Source organism: Microcebus murinus, chromosome 6 (assembly GCF_040939455.1).
Source record: "Microcebus murinus isolate Inina chromosome 6, M.murinus_Inina_mat1.0, whole genome shotgun sequence".
NCBI lineage: Eukaryota > Metazoa > Chordata > Mammalia > Primates > Cheirogaleidae > Microcebus > Microcebus murinus.
Window position 1 is genome coordinate 6,332,122 of NC_134109.1, and position 22,707 is coordinate 6,354,828.

At 42.8% G+C, this 22,707-nt stretch overlaps 1 protein-coding gene across 3 annotated transcripts in view; it reads right to left on the reverse strand.

The window, feature by feature from the left end:
* The window catches only part of EML1 (EMAP like 1), a 174,191-nt gene that overhangs the window by 60,300 nt on the left and 91,184 nt on the right, over window positions 1–22,707 (reverse strand). For all 3 annotated transcript variants that reach the window (XM_012747101.3, XM_012747100.3, XM_012747102.3), the window contains exons 2-3: window positions 15,128–15,310; window positions 2,053–2,185 (exon numbers count right to left, since the gene is read on the reverse strand). In XM_012747101.3, the coding sequence (XP_012602555.1) occupies window positions 2,053–2,185; window positions 15,128–15,310 (316 nt within the window). The remainder of the gene's footprint in view (window positions 1–2,052; window positions 2,186–15,127; window positions 15,311–22,707) is intronic.

Here is a 22,707-nt window from a genome sequence, read left to right on the forward strand (position 1 = left end):
AGTTCTCACTATGTTGCTGAGGCTAGACAGGAACAGGGCTTGAGCAATCCTCCTGCCTCAGCCTCCTAAGTAGCTGAGACTACAGGCATGTGCCACCACCCCTGGCTATATTTTTTCTTTTTTTTTTTTTTAATCACAATAAAGAAAAAAAGAAAGAAATCATAACAGATGGAAACCTAAATCTTAAAAAAAAGTCAATCTCATTAATCTCCCAACATCTAGAGGAACAAAAGTTGTATCTACCTACTGCTAATTAGAAACCAGGTCATTTTACACTGATTATAAATATAAATTATTCAAACAAGTATTTAATAGATATGAAAGGAGGCCTAGAATTTTAAAGATCTGAAAAGTACTGCAAAACCAATTTTCTTACAGTTCACAAAAAATAAACACATGAAACTCTATGTTGATGAAACACAATGAAAACCTGCTTGGTGAAGGATGGGCCATTATGTATAAACACTCCACATATTTAAAAGATATCATAAATTTATGTAATATAGCTGCTGCATCAGTATCCATTTTTAGGCCTGACATAGTTGTCTGAAACCCAGCTGAACCACATCACCTTTGGCCTAGTTAAAGCCTCTGCTCCCCTTGGGTTGGCTGTGATATAACCTACTTGTTCCGCATCTCAGTGACCCAAAACCCAACACAACCTACAGCTGCAGACCAAGATAAAACCTAATGGTCAATACTAGACTCATGTAAATACATTTCCTACTTTGTGCATTTTTCTTTAAATTAGCCAATCCACAACCCCCTTGGGAAAGCCTAAGGGCTAACATCTTTGCACCTGAATAAAGGATAGTTCCTCGGATCCTCACTTTCTCTCCCTCTCCCCACCCCCACCCTCTGGTTGAGCACCCTGCTGCCAGCCCTGTGAGCACCCCTCTTCCCTTGTGGCTCTGTGGGTAATAAATAAACTGCTTCTGTTATTTCCTGTGTTTTGTTGAGTTGCCTCCTCTGTGTCTCACCTGACCGACACACCTGAACCTAACTTCTGTCCTAGTTGGAGCTGTCCTAAAGAGAGACTATCTTGGTAGGAATAAACTGGACACAGGTCAGACAAGAGCCACAAGGGCACCTGCCAGTATAAACGAGCTTCCTGCGAGAAGAACACCTGGCCATGATAAATGACAGTCCCGTGACAGGCACACTGTGAATGCTTCCGACCGCCTCTGCCGGAGCCCCGTCAGGGCAGGGCTACAGTTTACAGCCACTTTCCAGAAGAAGACCTCAAGACCAAATCAGAGGAAAAACCCAACAAAAGAGAGGATGGGATCGCTAGATTTTTATTCCAAGTCACAAGCCAGCATTGAAAGAAGCACTGACTCTCACAAGCCACTGCGTATCCTAGCGCTCCACGGAGCACAAGCATGCCATGTCCACAGCACCCACAGGCAGTAGCACTGCCATGAGCTCTGGAGTCCTGTTGCATCTTATAACAAGTCCATGAGGTACAGTCGCAGAACAATCTCTAAGGCTTTCTAAACTATATGACATTAGGTATTTAATTTTCCAGAGCCTAAACATTTAGACTGGCTATAAAATTTTAATATGACAATTATGAAATAATAGGAAACCAAGAGCAAATTATGCTCTGCAGTATCAATATCTAAACTCTACTGTTAGGCACAATATGAAAATATGAGCTTATCCAAATTTTATGGATAAAAATTTAAGGTTGCTACGGCGATCTGGATTTTGCTATGTTCCAAGTATGAACTTGGGAACAGCATGTTCATTTTCACCTAGGTTATTCTCCCACTGGTTTTTTTTTTCCAAAAGAGAACTTTAAGTAAACATACAAAATGGCCCACTGGGGTTTTGGCTGATGAGATTTTAAAGACAGTATGATTAAATCTAAAACAAGAAGAATAATAAGTTTATCTAGTTCCCATTATGGCAACACACTCAATGCTGGATTTTTTAATAAGCTTTAATTCAGATGGGAAATTATGCAGTACCATATGAAAAAGTAGGATTCGTTTTAAAATCTGAGAGAACCACTTTTCGAATTTATTTGAGGCATTTATTTGGGCCTACCTTTTGGTTGCTGGCACAGCAGTTTCTTTCCTGACTCCGGAGGGGGACGGTAGAGAACCACTGGGCTTCTTTGGTAACACAGTCCCGTTGTTGATGGCGGTTCTTAAAGGCAGGGTCTGCACCAGGGGTCTTGCTGTAAGACAGGCGGAAAAGGAAGTCAGAGCTTTCCCCTTTCTGAAGGTAACACTCTACAGAACTTAAGCTATGTAGAAAGGAAAGGAATACCCATTTTAAAATGCTAGCAGAATGGACAAATAAATGTACAAAGGCAATTCTATGGAGAAAGGATCATCTTTTCAACAAATAGGGTCTGAAGAGTGAACCTAGACACCGAACTTGCACCCTACATAAGAATTAACTCAAATGACCCATAGACCTAAATGAAAAATGCAAAGCTACAAAAAAAAAAAAAAAGCTACAAAACTTCTAGAAGGAGAGCACTTTCCATTTAGTGATGAGTTTTTAGATAAAATATCAAAAGTACAACCCATGAAAGGAAAAAAAAAAACTGATAGCTTGGACTTCACTATAATTTTTTAAAATTTATGGAAGACAAAGGTTAAAATATAAGGCATAGATTGGGAGAAAATATTTGCAAATCACGTATCTGACAAAGAACTTGTATACAAAATATAAATAGAATTCTTAAAATTTAGCAGTAAGAAAATAAACAGCCTAATTAAAAAATGGGCAAAAGATCTGAAAAGACACCTCACCAAGAAGATATACAGATGGCAAATAAGCATATGAAAAGATGCTCCATACATCATTTATCATTAGGGAAATGCAAATTAAAACAATAATGAGCTATCTCTATACACCTATTAGAATGGCTAAAATCCAAAAACCAGACAAAATACCCACTGCTGGCCAGGATGCTGAGCAACAGGAGCTCTCATTCATTGCTGGTGGGAATGTGAAATGGCACAGCCACTTTGGAAGACAGTTTGGCAGTTTCTTATAAAGCTAAACATAGTTTTACATACGATCCAGTAATTGTGTTGACACTAGGTATTTACCCAATTGATTTGAAAATTTATGCCTACACAAACCTGCATGTAAATATTTACAGCAGTTTTATTTATAATTGTCAAACACTGGAAGTGATCAAGATGTTGACAGGTAAATGGATAAAACAAACTGGTCCAACCAAACAATGGAATATGACTCCATGACAAAACGGAATGACCCAATCCACACAACAACATGGATATGTCTTAAATCCACATGCTCCTGTGGTTGCCAGAGGCTGGGGGTGGGGCTGACCAGGAGAAGCATAGGAGATTTTCTAGGGTGATGAAACTATTGTGTAAGATACAGAATATCTTGGATATGTGACACTATGCATTGTCAAAACCCACAGACACCACAGCACAAAGAGTGAACCTTAATGTATGCTAATAAAAACCACTAGGAGATGGGGGAACTCCATGGTAGAATGCAAATTGTGACAAAAGAGTCTACCTCTATCACAAATACATGACATCACCTCACTGAAGGGGTGGGGTGGGGAAGTGCTGACCTAAATAATTCTAGAAATCAGTAGAGACAGTAAGACTAAAGACAACAGGAACTGCACCTAAGCACTGTATTCTAATTGGTGGGTTGTTTCCCACCAGGGTGGAGGTGGAGGTTAACAAGGCTGAAACCACTCAATGGGAACACTGGAACGCAACAATCAAGCAAGTGGATGGAGAGGGTGGGGGGGAGGAGCCAGGTGTCGCCCTGTAGGAGAGGGAGGTGTCAGTATGCTGGGGTGGGATGGGGGAGGTGAGAATGACCCATGTAGTGCTGGATCAGAGCGGGACATTTGCCTTCACACAGACACAGAGCTGTAACTACAAACGTGCGTGTGTACACAGGCTAGGATACACACACATTTCTGAGCTCTATCTGCAGAGAGGGCCTGCAGCAATGACACCCAGGGCCCCAGTCTCAGATTCTGAGGCCATGCCACAACCAAAGGAACCAGCCCCCTGGGGAAACGGCTGAATGCAGGCTGGAGCAGGGAATACACAAAGTCAGTCTGGAACATTTTGTAGTGCCAGAAAGTAAGGAAGTGCTCTGACAACAAAAATAAAAGCAAAAAACCACTGTGTTGAGTGAGGGAGGAGAGTCAAAGGGACTCAGGAGCCAGCCAGAAGAGCTCCTAGAGGCCCAAGCTGGAACAACTTGAGCAACAAAATAAATAACAGTACTGGCTTATAAGTGAAGTATAAAATAAGTATCTCTCAATTCATACTGCTATAAATGGTTGAATATATAAATAAATGAACAGACAAATCCCCATGCAGAAGTATTCCAATTTACGTGGATACCCCGCCCTCAAGAAGGCAGTGCACGAGTCCCCACTCCTAAGCACGGGCAGCACACAGGGGCTTCCTTCCAACCTGCACAGTAAGGAGTGGGGAGGAGAAACCTGATAGTCACCCCCTCAGCCACGTGATGAAGGTCCACACCCACAGTGTACGTCTCGTTGACAGCACGCACCCTTGGATGCCATGTGATGATATGACATGACGAGAAGGACACTTTACCTCTCTGGTCGTCCGCCCTAAAACCCATTAGTCCAGCCATAAGAAACCCAAATTGAAGGACAGTCAACAAACCTACGGCCTCAAGGCCACACGTGGCCCTCCAGATCCCCGAGTGCGGCCCTCGACCAAATCTGACTTCACAGGAAAATCACACTAAATCCCTTTAGTCAAAGAATTTGCTCTGTAAAACTTGGACTCAGTCAAATGGCCACACTCAAGGATCCAGAAGGCCACGTGTGGCCCCAAGGCCACGGTTCCCCACCCCTGACACTATTCCTCCAAACTGGCAAGGTCATCAAGCCAAGGAAAACTGTCAGTGTAGAGGAGACAAAGGGGACATGACAACTAAACAAAACGTGGGATCCTGGGACAAAAAGAGGACATCAGGGATAAACCCAAGGAAACCCGAATAAAGTGTGACCATTAATTGGTCCATTAGTTGTGACAATGTGCCAGACCACTGTGAGATGGTAAACACGGGAAACTGGGCACAAGGTATATGGGAACTGTCTGTACTTGCTTGCGTGTAAATCCAAAACTATTCTAAACTATTTTGGCCCTGTGATGCTGCTTTTGGACTTCGGGCCTGCAGAAGTGAGACAGGACGAAGGTCTGTTGTTCGGAGTGCTTCACTCTGGCGGGCCTAGGAGAGGGACACAATGCAGCCATCACTGCCGGTGCCTGTCTGTCCTTTCCCATGTTCGCTCTGTCCAGACCAATCTCTTTGAAAGCTCTCGCCTTGAAGTCCCCACGAAGGACCTCCAATGGCTCCTGACGGTCTGCTGCGTCCTGTCGCAGGTTATCAGAACCAAGACAAAGTTTAAGAGCTGAAATCAAGACAGCGGCTACTGAGTGCTGGGTGTTAGGCAGCGTTACCAGCTTGAAACTGCAAGATCTTGTCTAATTTGACCCCCAGGCCTGGAGTTGAGGCAGGGAGAGGCTACTGGCCCCTGGCTTCTCAGCTAGGGCTCTTCCACTCCGTTTTGCCAAGTCATACTTGTGTCCTTTTATAACTACTGTGATCTGGTCCCATTCTACCTTTCCGATTTTTTCACACGATGCACCCAGACTCTTTGGTGACCCCCAAACAAACAAAACAACAAACAAAACCCCACCTCATTCTGGCCTCCTTAGCTTTGTCCAGGGCTTTCAAACTTGAGTGTGCGTGGGAATCCCTGGAGGGCGTGTCAAAGTCCACACTGCTGGCTCCACCCCCAGAGTTTCTGATTCCAGAGGTCTGGGCGAGGGCCTGAGAAATTGCATTTCTAGCTGTCCTCAGGTAGTGCTGCTGTGGCCAGAGGACCACTTTGAGAACCGCTGGTTTATGGCACCCTCTGGCTTTGAAGGTCGTCTCCTGCTCATCCAGCCCTTACTGACTGCCTTCCCGGAACTTCCATTGCACACCGGTTTGCACCTCGCAATCTATCACTGATTACATAGAGCTTCAGGTGAGCTCGTCACACCCTCCCCATAGGGGGGATGGCACACATCTGTGCTGTGGGGGAGTGCGGGGAAGGGGTCCCCTAGATCCCTCCTCAACTGTCCGTCCCCTGCTCAAAAGGCAGGGCCCAGGCTTATCTCGCTGTCCCTGGGTGCAGCTGTCCCCACTCTTGGACCCGAAGGGCAGAAGGGCAGTGACCTGCACCTGGAAGGAAAGAAGCTGCCTGGGGAGCCAGGCTGCCTGAGCAGCCTTCAGCAGAGGGACAGCCAGCCGAGGGAGCCCATGTGGAAGGAGCTAAAGGAATAAGTCCTCCAGCCTCACTTCCTCCCTCCCTTCCATCCCCATCGCTCCAACCTACCCGGCAGGTAGAAGAGGAGGGAGCCTGGTGATGTGGTCCACACAGAGCAGCCCAGGGCAGGGATCTGCTGAGGCCAGCATGGCTCTTGGGCACCTGGCTCCTCGCAGGCACCCGGCCCAGCCCCCGCCTCCCGCACCTACACAGCCGGCAGGTGTGGGAGCCTCCCCTGTGGCCCCACAGTCCTTGCCTTTGCCACCGTCTTCACGCTTAGAACGCCACACAGCAATGGCCTGTCTACCTGCTTGTCCATGGCTACTTCACCACTGCAGCCCCTTGAAGGCAGCACCTGGCACCAGCCCACCCACGGAAGGGAGTCAACGTGTATTTGGTCAGACTGCGTTACTTTTCAGTAGCGAAAACCTTGCTTCTAAAAGACGACAGTATGTTGTTTCGGAGTCACTACTAAACTGTTAATCCTTTCTTGAGTCATAATTTCAAAATTCAGTCTCATGATACTCTGTTATTGTCCTTTTCCCAAAAGAAGAAATAGGATATTAAAAGCCCATGAAAAGAAAATCAAGTGCAATGCAACAAGCTTTCCCACAGTGTATAATAAATGTTATATCTTAAAATAGAGCAGCCTCAAAAGCAAACAGAATATTAAAGTTGTGATGAGACATCATGAAAGAAAAGTAGAGAATGGAGAGGGGGCACAGTGACTGCTCTTGGGATGACTAAGAAGTTGGAAAGATCCCGACTTTGGCAAATCCAATGACTGCTACATCCCCATCTTGATAATATCCCTGGATTTTTGTCACCACTGACTAAATAGCTTCATGACCATTGCCACCACCATGCTTACTAAATACCTGTTTTGCACCTGATATCACACCAGATTTTTTCCTGTTACTATAACTAAAAATTATTAGCCACTCAAGGAAGAGAGGTTGCTGCCATGAAAGAAACTGGGGGTGGGAGGAATACCTCCTGGTGTTCAGTCTGAACAAGTGCCAGCCTGGATCTTGAAGCCAGCAGGAAAGATGAGCAGCTGAAACGCATCATTTTCAGATAAGTGCCCTTTAAAAATGCAGAAGAGCAACAGCACCAGGGAAGGCTCAAACACAATTTCCTGCTCCTCAAGTGCTCAGATGAATAAATGGGTCCCTCACTTCTGCATGACACTAAGATATGAAATATTCTTCTGGCTCATAAAAGGGTTCTTTTTTTAAAATAACATTTTAACTGTTCCTAGAGGTAAGACACAGCAACAAAACACCAAAAGGAGAATTTCTCAGGTAAAAGGAGAATGATAAATACCGTATTTAGAATGCACTCACTGGAGGGGTGCAGGACGCCTGGCATCCTGTCTCCAGGGGGTGGAGAGGTGCAGGTGATGATGGGCAAAGACCCCAGAGCCAGACAGGACTGGACTCATTCTAGACTTAGCTGAGCTGTGAGCCTTGGCTAAGTCACCACCCTTCCCAAGTCCTGGCTTCTCTGTAAAGGAAGGTGCGAGTGCCCACCTTGCCAGCTGCTAAAAGGACTCGAAATGAGCAATGGAAAGCTGCTAGCGCAGTGCCCGGCACACGGTGGGCACCCAGGAAGTGCTCGCTCTTATGCCCTGGCAACAGTCCAGATGATGAAAAGCTCTACTGTGGACATCAGGGTGCGATCAGTATCTGGAATACAGCACGAAAAGAATGAAATGCAGCATTTAAGTTCTGGCCTGAGGTGCCTGAGGCAGAGTCAGACCACGGGCTGCCTCCTGGACACACAAGGAGGCTTAGAGTAAGACCCACACACGTTCCCATTCAAAAGACGGTCACCTCTGGCACGCACACACGGCAAAGTGAGGCGGGCAGCAGAGGGCGGGAAGGAAGCCCGGTCTGGGGTCAGCAGTCAGGGCGCCAGTCCCAGCTGTGCCCCACGGTCGGCAAGACCGTGTTTTCCTTGTCCACAAAGGAAAGGCCTTAGTCTAAAAGGTCCCTTAAGGTATCTTCCCACTCTGGAATCGATGATCTTTCATTCATGTGAAGAGAGTGTTCTGCAAAGAACATCTGAGCTTCTGAGTGAGTTAGCCGCTCGGAGTAAATCCTTCTGCCAGGCAGACCCGACCAACAGAAGGAGAAGAAAGAGCTCCCGAGCTGAAATCTGTGGTTTCCAGGAACGTGTAATTTTTATGGTTAGCAGTTTCCTGTTACGTTACATGTAAAGTTTCCACAAACTATCTTGAGTTAATTCCCTGCAACATGCCTCCACAGTCGGGTAACTGAAAATCTCTGGCTCTAACTAAGGAATTAAAAATCTCATGTCTAAAAACATTCACAATAAAGCCTGAAATGAAAAAATTATTTTCCTCTTTCTAAATGGTAGGATGGGAATACCCAGACTTCAGGAAGTACTAACCATGATAATGTATTTTCAAAATGACAGTTGATATAAAAATAAAAATTCAAGTACAGCTAGTCAAATCTACTAATGCATATTATTATGATATTAAGTTACAATCTAAAGATCAAGAAACCCTTTAAACTTATATTAATGACTCAATGTGTAATAGCCAATAAGTAAAATATCCATTATGTTTAAAAATAAACTTAATTTTCAAAGCATGATTATACATGTGAGTAGAAATCCAAAGTTTAATTTTAGCATATCTTACCATTATGATCCTAGAATGCCTAATTACCTATTTCGAAATTTAAAAGATGTCTGTATTTGAAATTGGAAAAGGCAACTTGCTTGTGCAAAGCTGTGTGACCAAGTACATAACTACTTGAGTGCTGGGGAAGATCCTATCGTCACCATCACCAGTACCTAGCAAGATCACAGATGCTTTTATCCTCAACCCAGCAACCCCACTTCTAGGAATCGATCTGCAAAGATACTGGCAAAAACACAAAACACCCTATGCACAAGGCCAATCACTGCAGTACTATTTGTAACACCAAAGACCATCACAGGGGCTGGCTACACCATGGCAGACCCTTGGTGATACTGAGCAGCTGTAAAAGGAATAAGGAAGGTCACTCCATACCGCATAGGAATGACCTCAATCCAGGCCATGTCATTAAGTGAAAACAGCAAGGTACAGAATAGTAGAGGATGTTCACTTGTATCTACTGTGCCAGAAATCTGAAGACCTATGGCACATTTAAAATCCTGACTCACTGCATCATTTAAAAAATATTTTGAAGTTATCAAAATGCACATGAATCAAGTTTTAAAATACTGTTTAACAGGTAGGCAAGGCTGTCCATGGTGCTGTGTTTATTTGAATTCTCAGGCATGTGTCCAGTAGTGCAGGAATCCTGTAACGTTAACAGTTTAATATAATGGAAATACAAATGGGGAAAAAAGATATTAATGAACTGATTTCATAAAGCCATTTACTACCAACCTCAATATCTATCAACCGAGAAAAAAAATGTTTTGTACAGTAGAATATTATTTGGCAGTAAAAAGAAATGACGCATGCTATAGCATGGATGAACCTTGAAAGTAATTATGCTAAGTGAGAGAAGAGAATTTCAAAAGACCACATATTGCATGATTTCATTTACAGAAAATGTCCAAGGTAGGCAAAACCACGGGACATTAAGTAGATTAGCGGTTGCCAGGGCCTAGGAAGAGGGAGCAACTGGAAATGACTGCTAATGGGTCAGGGGTTTCCTTTTCGGTGATAAAAATTTTCTAAAATTAGATAATGGTGATGGTTTTACAGCTCTGTGAATATGCTAAAAATCAATGAATCGTACACATTGAAATGGTAAATTTTATGGTATGTGAATTATATCTCAATAAAACTGCTATTAAAAAATCATTGATTGGACAATTAGAGAAATCTGAATGCTGACTTGATATTAGATGATATTAAGGAATTATTATCAATTTTAAGTGTAATAATGGTATTATAGGCTTTAAAAAAGAGAATCTTCACATCTTAAATACACGCTAACATATTTACGGATAAACAATGAAGGCAGGTAACAGGTACTTTTCTTTCTACTTTTGTATACATTTGAACATTTTCATAATACAAAGTTTAAAAGGTCTTTCTTAATCCCTGAAAAACTAAAAACATCTACTAACCTTTTTCTACACATCATAACAGAATACCTATCTAAACTGGCAATTAATGAGAAAAACTGAAGAAACTATACTGTGTTCTATTATTATAAAAGAGCAAAAGAGAAAAGTATTTTTTCCTGTAATTTGCCAACTTAAAAGGAGAAAGTGTAGTAGACAAGGGAAAAAAGACTTTTACTCTCTAATTTTGGTTAACCAAGATAAAGAACTAAGTTAATTATTCATTAATTTCATTGACTGCAAAGAGTTTAAAAAGGTTAATTTGTCTGTTGAATCTATCTAATAAAATTTGTGAAGAGACCATAATATTTCACACAACAATGTGCTGAATGTGATCTATTGTATTTGGAACACTTTGCAAATCAAATTAAACCCTGAAAAAGAGGCTGTCATTTCAAGTCATATAGTTATTCATTTCTTAAATATTTGGTTTGATTTGAATAATGCTAATTTAAGTAACACTGCCAAGAGGCGTGCACACTGAGGCAACGTGGATGACAGAAGAACACATGTTCAGCCAGGCCCTGGGGCCAGTCCCAGACTTCTCCCTAGCTAGCTGTGTAACCTGGGCAAAAATCACTCAACTTCCTGAGGCTATGCTCCCATTTGTAAAATGGGCACCATAATATCTGCCTCCCAAAACTGTGGAGAGGTGAAATGAGCTCATATATCCAAAACACCTACTGCAAAGTCCAGCACTTAGCCGGTCGGTAAATGGCAGCTACGAGCAGTATTTTGAGTATTAGTGTTAAGTGCTAACGTAGCACGGGCTCCTCACAGAGGACCTGTCATCTGCTTTTGACAGTGGTTGCAGAAGCTAAGTTCTGAGGCCAGAGGGTTTCATTTTGGAATGGCAGGACTGACTTGCTTTTTAACCTCTCCAACATTAGTCTTTTGGTTGTGTTTAGTAATTCTCTGATCTATTAATTAATAGAGCCAATAATTAATATAATTCTCTGATCTATTAATTCATGGATCTACTACCTGATATAACTGATACAGAGTTTGCAAATGGCATACTAAAGTATTTTAAGAGGCGAACAGCCTAACTATGGTCTGAACACATAAGCAAAATTTAAAGTGGGAAATAACTACTTGCTGATTAAGGCACAACAAGCTCCAGATACATGGAACAAGGACTGCATGTCAACCTACATTTACATTTAAAATCCTGGCAGTGAAATGGAAATCAGCCATGTGCATATACAATGGATCTATTATCCAGTTGAGCTCCGAACCATGATTCCTTGTCTTCCTGAAAACACATGTGAGCAAACCCCAGTCGCCTGACATGCGCCCTGGACCCTGCTCTGGCCTCAGATCCTACGGCGGGAAAGGAGCGATTTTTAAAACATAAATTTCTTCTGCTTATCACGGAATACACACCACAGAACACTTAGAAACAAACTACAAGTATGAAAAAGAAAAAAATTCACAACCCTACTACTCAGAAGAAAGCCCACTGATAACTTTTGGTATATAGTAATTCACGCCAGTCTTCTTTGCATAAATGTTGTCTACTTAGTTGAAATGATATAGCACATATGGTTTGAAAGCCTGCTTCTGACTCTCCATGCAATGCATAAGCATTTTCCCTCTTGGTACCAACAACACAAACATTTTTAAAGACCACACAGCATTTAATCATATGGAGGTACCATAATTTCCTGGCCATGTCCCTACTGATTTCTCTTCCCCTACTGTCTCCTACATAATTTTTCTCCTTTGTATATAATGCTACAATGAACTCCTTTATTAATCAATCACTTTTCTGATTTATATTCACAACAGCAATCTCTAAGAGACCTGTTCACTGCATTCTGCTAGCAGTGAGTAATGGCCCACTCCAACCACAACTATGGAAAAACTTTAATAACAGCAAGAATTTTAAGAATATATGCCTCTATAAACTATTTGATTCTCTTTTCTCCACTATATGCTATATGGTAATCCAAGTTCAGCAAAATGGAAATAGACCAAATCATTCTATCTGAAAGTAAATCCAACATGCACAAAGCTAACTTTGCAGGCTGCGGTTCTCCACAGTGAAGAGGTGTGACATGAAAACTCGTGCTTAATATTTAAAAAAATACCAAAGGAAAAGGAGAAAGCAAAGTTGGGGGACTTGTGTAGAGACTGAGTAAAGCCTGAGACGCAGGCAGAAGCCACTGGGTAGAGAAGAGTTGGATAATGGGTGTGATCAGGCCAATCTCGGGGGCAAGAAAGTGTTGCCAAAAAAAAAAAAGTAGGGTCTGAGAGACAGATCCTTCTATACAGACTGCAAGTCCGCAGGCCCAGAACGTTGTGGAGTGGGCCAGGATCTTGTCCCTGTCTCAGGAAGCCTGGAACTCAGGCTGTTAGTGAATTACGTTCGTGGAACTGCCGTTCTCATCATTATACTAGTCGAGTCATATGAAGAATGATAAAGTCAGTCCAAGCTTAAAGGTCATGACAGCTTTCTTCAGGTAAGTGAAGTACCGCTGTGGAAAGGGACTGGAGTCAGTATGTACGGCCTCACAGGCCATATCAAGGATAGCGGGTGTGAACTGCAGCCCAACGATTAGGGACAACCACAGTACAAAGACACACGCTGATCGTGTACTTTCTTTGAGCCGAACCACACTGAGCACTGGGAACGCTCACTGACTTCCCAGACAACCTGCTTCTCGGTGTTCCAGCCACGCCTGTCACCGGGCAAACAGCATAAACTGTACACCTGAAGCTCAAAATACTGAGCCCCAAGCTTCTGAAAACTAACTTTGGGAAGAAAAAAAGATCACTTAAAATATTTAAAAAGAAGAATGTCATGTGTTCAGGCTACTTCAAGTGTACATTAGGGTGGCAAGCCAAAATATTGTGAAGTGACAACAATGTGATAATGATGATGACGGTGATGTGGCCACTTAACCAAAGGAGTTTTGCCCCAAAGATCCCCCAGCCCAGCCCTGACTGCAGACTGCCGGCTATGGAGACAGGCACAGAGTCAGAACCAACACAGCAGTTTTGGAAGAGAAGCAGCGGCCAGAGCTGCTGCTGTGAGCCACCCCCCTCCCCCCTCCCTGCTCTCCGTCCTCTCATTAGGAGCAAAGACAGTGGGGAAGCCCTGGCCACCTCCACGCAGGGGATACCACCCACCCACCCGCTTTCTCGCGAATCTTTCTTCTATTTCTTGGTGTGACCTTCTGGCTATCATACCTTGATTTACTTTCATTTATGAAAAGAATGTTATAAGGAAACAGAAGATAGCTATGAAAAATTTTATTTCTCTTAGGAGTTTTATAAAAGTCAAACTTCACTCTTAAGAAAATAAAACTCCTGGGCAAGCCCTTTATATTAATTTTTTCCCCTAATTTTCTAAAAGTAAAGGAGTTTTCAGAAGTCTGAAGTTTTATATAAAGCAACTACTTCACATGTGCCCTTTAGGATACAGCAGTCATCAGATTTATTTCGGGAAAGCTGAGTAGGTCAAGAATACCTAAAATAACCTGGTTTCTATTTAAAATACCCTTATCGCTTTATAACAGAGGGGGAAAAGATTACTTAAAAGGATTATTCCGGACGTAGACATCAGCCCAGCCCAGGTATCTATCTCACATGGAGCTGGCGGTAACCGCCCGGCAGCACAAGAAATAGACCTCTTCCCACAGACACGTGAAAACACAGTCGAGTACTTGAGGAACAAGTAAAAGATGCAACGTGAGACAGTCCTTTCTCCTAACTCCAAGGAAAATACATTAACTGTGAAATAATTTGTTAAATCCAAACAAAAATGAAAGGCATCTTTAAAGCGACATTTACATGTCGTGCTCTCAAAATGTTTTAAGCAAAGGAATTTTACAGCCAAGATGAGGTCTCCTTTCTAGAGATAGCAACAAAGAAAAGTGACTCTGGCAAAAGACCAACAATGTACACCAAAGACACCAGGGCACTAGTGGGACAGAAACTTTTGTGAGGTTTTTCATTTCCAAAATTTTAAGAAGGGGATCACTACAAAGTTACTTATCACAAATATTGCTTTTTTATGTCTCATTCCCAGGAGCCACAGGGACATGAAATGTTGACTTCAATTTGCCAGAAACCCTCCAGGCATAGATCTCTGCAGTAGTGCCATCCTCAGGGACAGCAGAGGCTTTGCACAGGAGGACCTGCCTTGACAGGTACAAGAGGGGGAAAGTTAGTGATAACTTCAGGAGTCTGAGCCTCTCAAACGCAGGCCCACCGCCTCTGTGCTCCAGTGCCTGGCTCAGAGCCTTGCATGTGGCATATGACTAAGAATTTCTGTGCAGAACTGAATGACACAGTAGGCTGAGTACACAGAAAGAGATGAGAGTTTTCAAAAAAGCTTCTAGGCGGAATAGCCTCCAAAAAGAATGCAAAGGATGGTGGCTCTCTTTGCAAGCTCCTCTGTCCCAGAGAATCTTGATAGACAAGTGTTCTCAACAGTCCCTTTGGTCCGTTCCTTCCTTCCTTGACTCAACAAGCATTTAATGATCACCTACGATGTATTAATACACCACTGGGCTATACGATTCGCCAACATCAAGCCAAATAATATCGTTACACTTTGTGTCATTATTTTGACAGTGCTGTTTTATTGTCAATCTAAGTTTTGATTCTCTGTCAATATTAAAGAATACAATGCATTTGCTAGAGCAATAATCTTCAATGAGACTGATTCCACTGTTGTTCCTATATATCCAAAATGCTCACCTTTGGTAGGTCCTTTCCTGTTAAGCATGGCCTGCTGTTCCTCAGTAATGTTCAGCCGCCGGACCACGTCAGCCAGGGCTGATTTGAGCAGCTGGATGTCGTCTTCTTGCATCTGCACTCGCTGCTCCAGTGAGGCAATGCGGTCTGTCACCTCCATGCTGCTTGCAGCAGAAGCGCTGTCATCTAGACCAAAAGAAAAGATCCAGTGAGTTCTAAATGCTCCCCAGAGAAATCAGATCTATAAACATACACTAGCATATTGCTTTAACATAATAAAACTGGCCAACTGAAGGCGACTGCTCTTATGCAGAAATTGTGGGAAATTTTTTGCCACATAGAATTACAACTCAACATTCTACTGGTAGTCTTTTCATTCTCCACATTTGTGCTTTTCACTTGTAAACTGTGGTCTTACTGGGCATTATATTTTTCTATGTTTAGGCCAACTTGTTTTCCATGACATCAGAGAACCTCAGAGGTAGAAGAGATCTTAGAATGTCTTTGTCAACTTCCCACACATTGCAGAAATCCATTCTGCAGGGTCTCCTCGCTTTTGTGCCAAAGACACTAGCGGACAGGTAGGTCCTATAGCCACAAGGCTACACACCCATCAGTCAAGGTTTTTAAGGACAAAGCTGCATGAGTGGTCAAATCTGTTTGGTAAGCTGTGCTTACAGCTATGCCAATCACATTTTCTTGTACAGAATCACAGCTCCCAGCTGCTTTTAGGGGTCTACAAGGCTCTCTATGATCTGTCTCTCCAACTTCATTTCACACCATCCTTTCCTTCGGTCACTCTGTTCCAGCCATACTGGTGTCTCTCTCCCATCTTAGGGCTTTTGTATCTGCTGTTGCCTTTGCTCAAAACATTTCTCAGCCAGCTTTTAACATGACCAAATTTGTCTTGTTCTTTAGGTATCAACTCAAATAGGAGTTCTTTTAAAAGAACTTTCCTAAAAATCTTATCTAAAGTGGTTGCTATCTCATCAACCTTATTTATTCCACAGCATATATTATAAACTATAATCATCTTGTCGGTTTATGTCTACCTCTCTGAAACGAAAGGTAAGCGTCATAGAGTCACTTCTGCTTCCGGGCATGGCAGACTAAGACCCTACTAGACAGCATCTCCTGTGCAGAAAAAAATTAGTAAGCCTAGAAAAAACAACTCCCTGAAGGTACTGAAGAGTGAATAGAAGCATGAAGACTCTAGTGTGGAGCTCACACTCAGGTTTTGGTGGGGGTTCACACTCAGACTCTGGTGGGGAGCTCACACTTGGGCTCTGGCGGGAGCTTACACTCAGGTTCTGGTGAGAGCTCACGCTCAGACTGGTGGGAGCTCACACTTGGGTTCTGGTGGGAGCTCACACTTGGGCTCTGGTGGGAGCTCACACTTGGGCTCTGGTGGGAGCTCACACTTGGGCTCTGGTGGGAGCTCACACTTGGGCTCTGGTGGGAGCTCACACTTGGGCTCTGGTGGGAGCTCACACTTGGGCTCTGGTGGGAGCTCACACTTGGGCTCTGGTGGGAGCTCACACTTGGGCTCTGGTGGGAGCTCACACTTGGGTTCTGGTGGGAGCTCACACTTGGGCTCTGGTGGGAGCTCACACTTGGGCTCTGGTGGGAGCTCACACTTGGGTTCTGGTGGGAGCTCACACTTGGGTTCTGGTGGGAGCTCACACTTGGGCTCTGGTGGGAGCTGACTTGGGCTCTGGTGGGAGCTCACACTTGGGCTCTGGTGGGAGCTCACACTTGGGCTCTGGTGGGAGCTCACACTTGGGCTCTGGTGGGAGCTCACACTTGGGCTCTGGTGGGAGATCACACTTGGGCTCTGGTGGGAGCTCACACTTGGGCTCTGGTGGGTGCTCACACTTGGGCTCTGGTGGGAGCTCACACTTGGGCTCTGGTGGGAGCTCACACTTGGGCTCTGGTGGGAGCTCACACTTGGGTTCTGGTGGGAGCTCACACTTGGGTTCTGGTGGGAGCTCACACTTGGGTTCTGGTGGGAGCTCACACTTGGGCTCTGGTGGGAGCTCACACTTGGGCTCTGGTGGGAGCTCACACTTGGGCTCTGGTGGGAGCTCACACTTGGGCTCTGGTGGGAGCTCACACTTGGGCTCTGGTGGGAGCTCACACTTGGGCTCTGGTGGGAGCTCACACTTGGGCTCTGGTGGGAGCTCACACTCGGGCTCTGGTGGGAGCTCACACTCGGGCTCTGGCGGGAGCTTACACTCAGGTTCTGGTGAGAGCTCACGCTCAGACTGGTGGGAGCTCACACTTGGGCTCTGGTGGGAGCTCATACTTGGGCTCTGGTGGGAGCTCACACTTGGGCTCTGGTGGGAGCTCACACTTGGGCTCTGGTGGGAGCTCACACTTGGGCTCTGGTGGGAGCTCACACTTGGGCTCTGGTGGGAGCTCACACTTGGGCTCTGGTGGGAGCTCACACTTGGGTTCTGGTGGGAGCTCACACTTGGGTTCTGGTGGGAGCTCACACTTGGGCTCTGGTGGGAGCTCACACTTGGGCTCTGGTGGGACCTCACACTTGGGCTCTGGTGGGAGCTCACACTTGGGCTCTGGTGGGAGCTCACACTTGGGCTCTGGTGGGAGCTCACACTTGGGCTCTGGTGGGAGCTCACACTTGGGTTCTGGTGGGAGCTCACACTTGGGTTCTGGTGGGAGCTCACACTTGGGCTCTGGTGGGAGCTCACACTTGGGCTCTGGTGGGAGCTCACACTCAGACTGGTGGGGAGCTCACACTCACTTGGAGGAGGGCAGAGAGGGAACTGTACAAGTAAATTTCCTTTTTCATGGTTCTTAGCCTGTGGCTAAGTGATGACACAGTGGTGCTGAGGGCACACTTGGAAAACACTGAGGGGTTTTTTGTCCTAAGAAACCAAAAACAGTGAAGTCAAGAAAACTGGATGCTGAAGAGACTGGGAAAAGCCCAGAAGGGAAAAAGCAAGAGAGGGTTCCCCAAACCCCATCTATTCGCATCTGTGTGTGTGGATGAGCCGTGAATCACACACACATGGAACAGACTTGAGCGCTCCAGCTAAATACAAAAGATCAGTACTGAGGCTGCAGCTGCTGACCAAGCAGCAGTTTGCAGTTCAGCCCAGCCACGAAGAGCACTTACTAAACCAAAGGAAATGACCCTCATCAGAGCAAAATAACAACACAATCTCTACAACACAACGTTCAATGTCCAGGACACAATTCAAAATCACCCAGCATACTAGAGAATCAAGAAATAAAACACATTCTCAAGTGAAAAGAAAATAAATGGAGTCCAACTCCAAAATGAACAAAATATTGGAATTAACAGAGAAGGATTTTAAAATGGATATTATAATTATCCTCAGTAAGTAAAACAAACATTTCTTCAACAAATGAAAATTTCAGTAGAGAAATGAGAAGTCTCAGCAGAGGAACAGAAACAATGAAAAAAAAAAAAAACCAAATGGAAATTCTAGAACTAAAAAATACAATTTCTGTAATAAAAATTCACTGGATGAACTTAGCCAAATGCACATAACAGAGGAGGAGGAAGTAAACCTGAAAAGAGATCAACAGAAAGCATCCAAGGTGAAGACACAGAGAGAAAGATTGAAAATAAAGTTAACAGAGCCTTGGGGACTTATTAGATGATATCAAATGGTCCAACATACATTTAATTGCAATACCAGAAGGAGAAAAGTAAAAGAGAACAAGGCAGAAAAATTATCTGAAAAATAATAGCCCAAATATACCAAATGTGATGGGCAGAAATGTACAATTACAAAATGCTAATCAAAGACCAAAATAAATGCAAAGAAGCCCACCCCAATGTACATCATAGTCAAACTGTTAAAAAACCAAACATACAGAGCACATATTGAAAGCAGCAAGAGAAAAACAACATATAAATATAAGGCAACAACGATCTCATTAACAACGAAGTTCTCATCATAAACCAGGGAGACCAGAAGACAGTAACAGTATCTTTTAAGTACTGGATGAGAAAAAATTTAACCCAGAATTCTATATCCAGCAAAATATCTTCCAAGAATAACAGCAAAAAAGATATTTTCAGAATTACAAAAACTGAAAGAATTCACCACCAGAAGATCTGTACTACAAGAAATGCTAAAGGAAATTCTTTAGCCTAAAGAGAAATTATATAAGATGCAAACCCAGACTCTTGGGAGAAAGTGAACAGTACTAGATAAAAAAAATTCACCAGGTAGAAAAGCAAGAAGAATGACATTCTAGGCAAAAGAAACAAGTTAAACAAAAATATATAAATATGAAAACATATGGAATATTCAGATAATAGTAAGTAGCTTTTGAAATTGAAGGCTGCCATCCTGTAACTTCTGCTTACTGGCTATAATTCTTTCTTGCCCCTAAATGCAGCCTCTTACTTCCTAAGTTATAAGTAATTGTTTCATATATAGAAATATTTTTCAAGTGTGTCTATGACACTTCTGAGAGAGAACAGATATTAATATCTGTTAACCAAAAGTACTTATTAAGTACCTATGTACATCTAAAACTGCTAAGCTCTTATGAAGAAAAGATTAAGTCTTTTAAAAGATTATGTCCTAGGCATACCCCTTTAAAGAAATCAAACTACGAAACAAGAACAACTTGCAAATATCCATTTCTCACACTCCTACCCTCCTAGAACTAAATATACCATCTTTTATGTTCCTAATGTGGGATCCACATTGTTTGTTAGGAGGTACTGGTGTGTATATGTATATGGCTTCTTTTTTTTTTTTTTTTTGTCTCTCTTTGTTGATTGAGACATACAAAGAACTTAAAATTCAACAATGAGAAAACAACCTAACTAAAAAATAGGCACGAGAAAAATAGGCAAAAGACTTGAAGAGACGCCTCACCAAAGAGGTTACACAGATGATAAACAGGCACATGAAAAGCTGCTCGGTATCATTCGTCATTATGGAAATGTAAATTAAAACCACAAAGAGATACCACTACACGCCTATGAAGATGGTTAAAATAAAAAATACTGACAAAACCGAGTGTAGTGAGAATATGGAGAAAATGAAATCCTCCTGCATTGCTGGTGGGCACACAAGCCCCTCTGGAAAACAGTTTAGCTTTTTCTTATAAAGTTAAACATGCACTTCTCATATGACCTAGCAATCCTTAGGTATTTACTCTGGAAAAATGAACACACATTCATATGAAAACCTGTATACCAATGTTTATAGTGGCTCTATTCAGACTTGGTAAACTGGAATCAACCCAGTGTGTAAACTGTGGTCCGTCCATACAATGGAACAGTACTCAGTGATGAAAAGGAATGAATGGCTGATACGCAACAACAACGTGGATGGGTCTCACAGGCATTCTACTGAGCGAAAGAAGCCTGCCTCAAAGGGTGACATACTACTGTACGATCCCATGTATATGATATTCTCCAAAAGACAAAACTGCAGTGAAAGAGAGTGGATCAGTGGTTGCCGGGGCTGGGTAGGGACACAGCAGAAGGGAATTCCGGAGGGTGCCAGCAATGTTCTGCATCCTTGGGGGAGGTAGTTACGTGAATCTATACTGTGTTAAAACACATAAAACTGTCTCAAAAACGAGTTTTGTTGAATGTTAACATATAAAAAAACTTTATGAGCATTCAAGCGAGATAATTTCTACCTATTGGTTTTGCCAATTTGGGAGTTATTATTTTTGCTTGTTGGGGTCGGTTGCTATCATACTATGTGATCTTAGCAGACAAATATTTCAATGAAAATGGAATACTTATTGCTCTTTGGAAAGAGACCATCCTTAAGTGCTATATAACTTTCTGTGAATGGACAGAAGTTCTGTGCGATTTCTCCATTTATCCTTTGACCCGGATAGGAGAATAGGTAAGGCCCACTTCATAATGACAAGCCAACTGGAAGAGAGAAATTAGAAGGATTAAAAGGTCTTTTATATCTGTCTTCCCTCTGAGGAGCAAACAAACAGCCCAATGACATCTTCTAACATATGAACAAAAGAAGGGAGGGGCAGGTCTGTGTGACAGTCGTCGCTGTGGGAGACTAACTGCGAAGGTCTCTGGCCTCAGGAGGAAGGCAGGGAGGGTTCTAGTAAGACATTCGAGAGCTAAGCTCATGTGGGAAAATACCAACAAAAGTAGCATATGCTCTAGTCCTTAAGAGAATGGACTCTGGAGTCAAACTACCTGGGTTCAAATCCCAGATCTGTGACCTAGGGCAAATTATTTAATCTCTATGTGCCTCAATTTCTCCACCTGTAAAATAGGGAAAACAACAGTATCCACTTCATAGGTATGTTGTAACATTACATGAGTTAATATATATAAAGCACTTAGAATATCTTTTTGCACATAGTGCATGTATAAGTAAATGTAAGCTATAATTAAACTATTGTCATTATCATTACCAGTAAAAATTACCAAAGTAAATTCAAGTTTAACATTTCCTTCAAAATTCCTATGTGCTGTGTGAACATTGTTATGCAAATGAGCACTGATTAATTAGAGATTAGTGTTTTATTAATAACACGTGTTTAAGTTATGAAAGAATCTGTAGCATAGAATCACGCATTTCTATGATGTTGTTGGTTTGTTCATGTAGACGGCAGCTTTGAAAGAGGACATACACACTCATGAGACCTCAGCATGTTAACTGTGGTTGTCAGCACTGTACTAAAGAGGAAAAAGTCAGCCTCTGAAGTTCAACCTTGCAATTTTCAGATCAATATTGCATAACAACACACAGAGTAAGACAAGACTGGCCTGCTCCCTGCATTTGAAAAATTTATGTTTTCAAATAGCATCACTGTGGCCTGGGTGGGTGGATGGATGGGCGGACAGCTAGATAGACAGACATGGCTTTAATAAAACTGCATAAATCAGATTCTTTTAACTATACTTCCAAATTTGAATGGGGAAAAGTCTAATTTTAATATTTTAACAGAAAAACCTCCCAAACATCTCAATATCTCTCTTCAAATGTAAGTGGATAAAAACTGAAATGTCGGATCTGCTTAGGAGAGCCTCCATTCGTGAGATTTGCTTAAGTTTCCCCCACGACATAATCCTAGTGCTTTTCAAATCCTGCCAGAATCATTGCTTTAACCCATAATGGGCTTCCTCACTTCTGTTTCTGCAGGTAATTAATCTCAAGAATACGACTGGGAGACTTCTTGGCAGCAGCGTGCGCTGTCTGAAGTTCTTAACCTTCTTGTGTACAGAAAAGACCAGTGTTGTTCAAATGACTTTGCACTTCAATTCAGCTGAGGGAAAAAAAAAAAAAACTGATCTGCATAATGAAAAACAAAACCAAAGCCTGGTTTAAACAACACAAACCACTTCCAACCTCGAAACATTTCTCTGCATTCCACAGCACATGATGGGAAATTTCGTCTGAATTTCAGCAAAGAAAATCTCACTAGATTGGGAGTGCAGCACAAAAAAAAAAAAAACCTTAACAAGTTATTTATTTTAAAGTACAGTTCCCGTACCTCTAAAGTGCATCTATGGAGGTCATTACAACAATAGCAATAATTGAGCCTTTTTACCTTTTTTGCCCCTCAAAGTTTTCACGTGC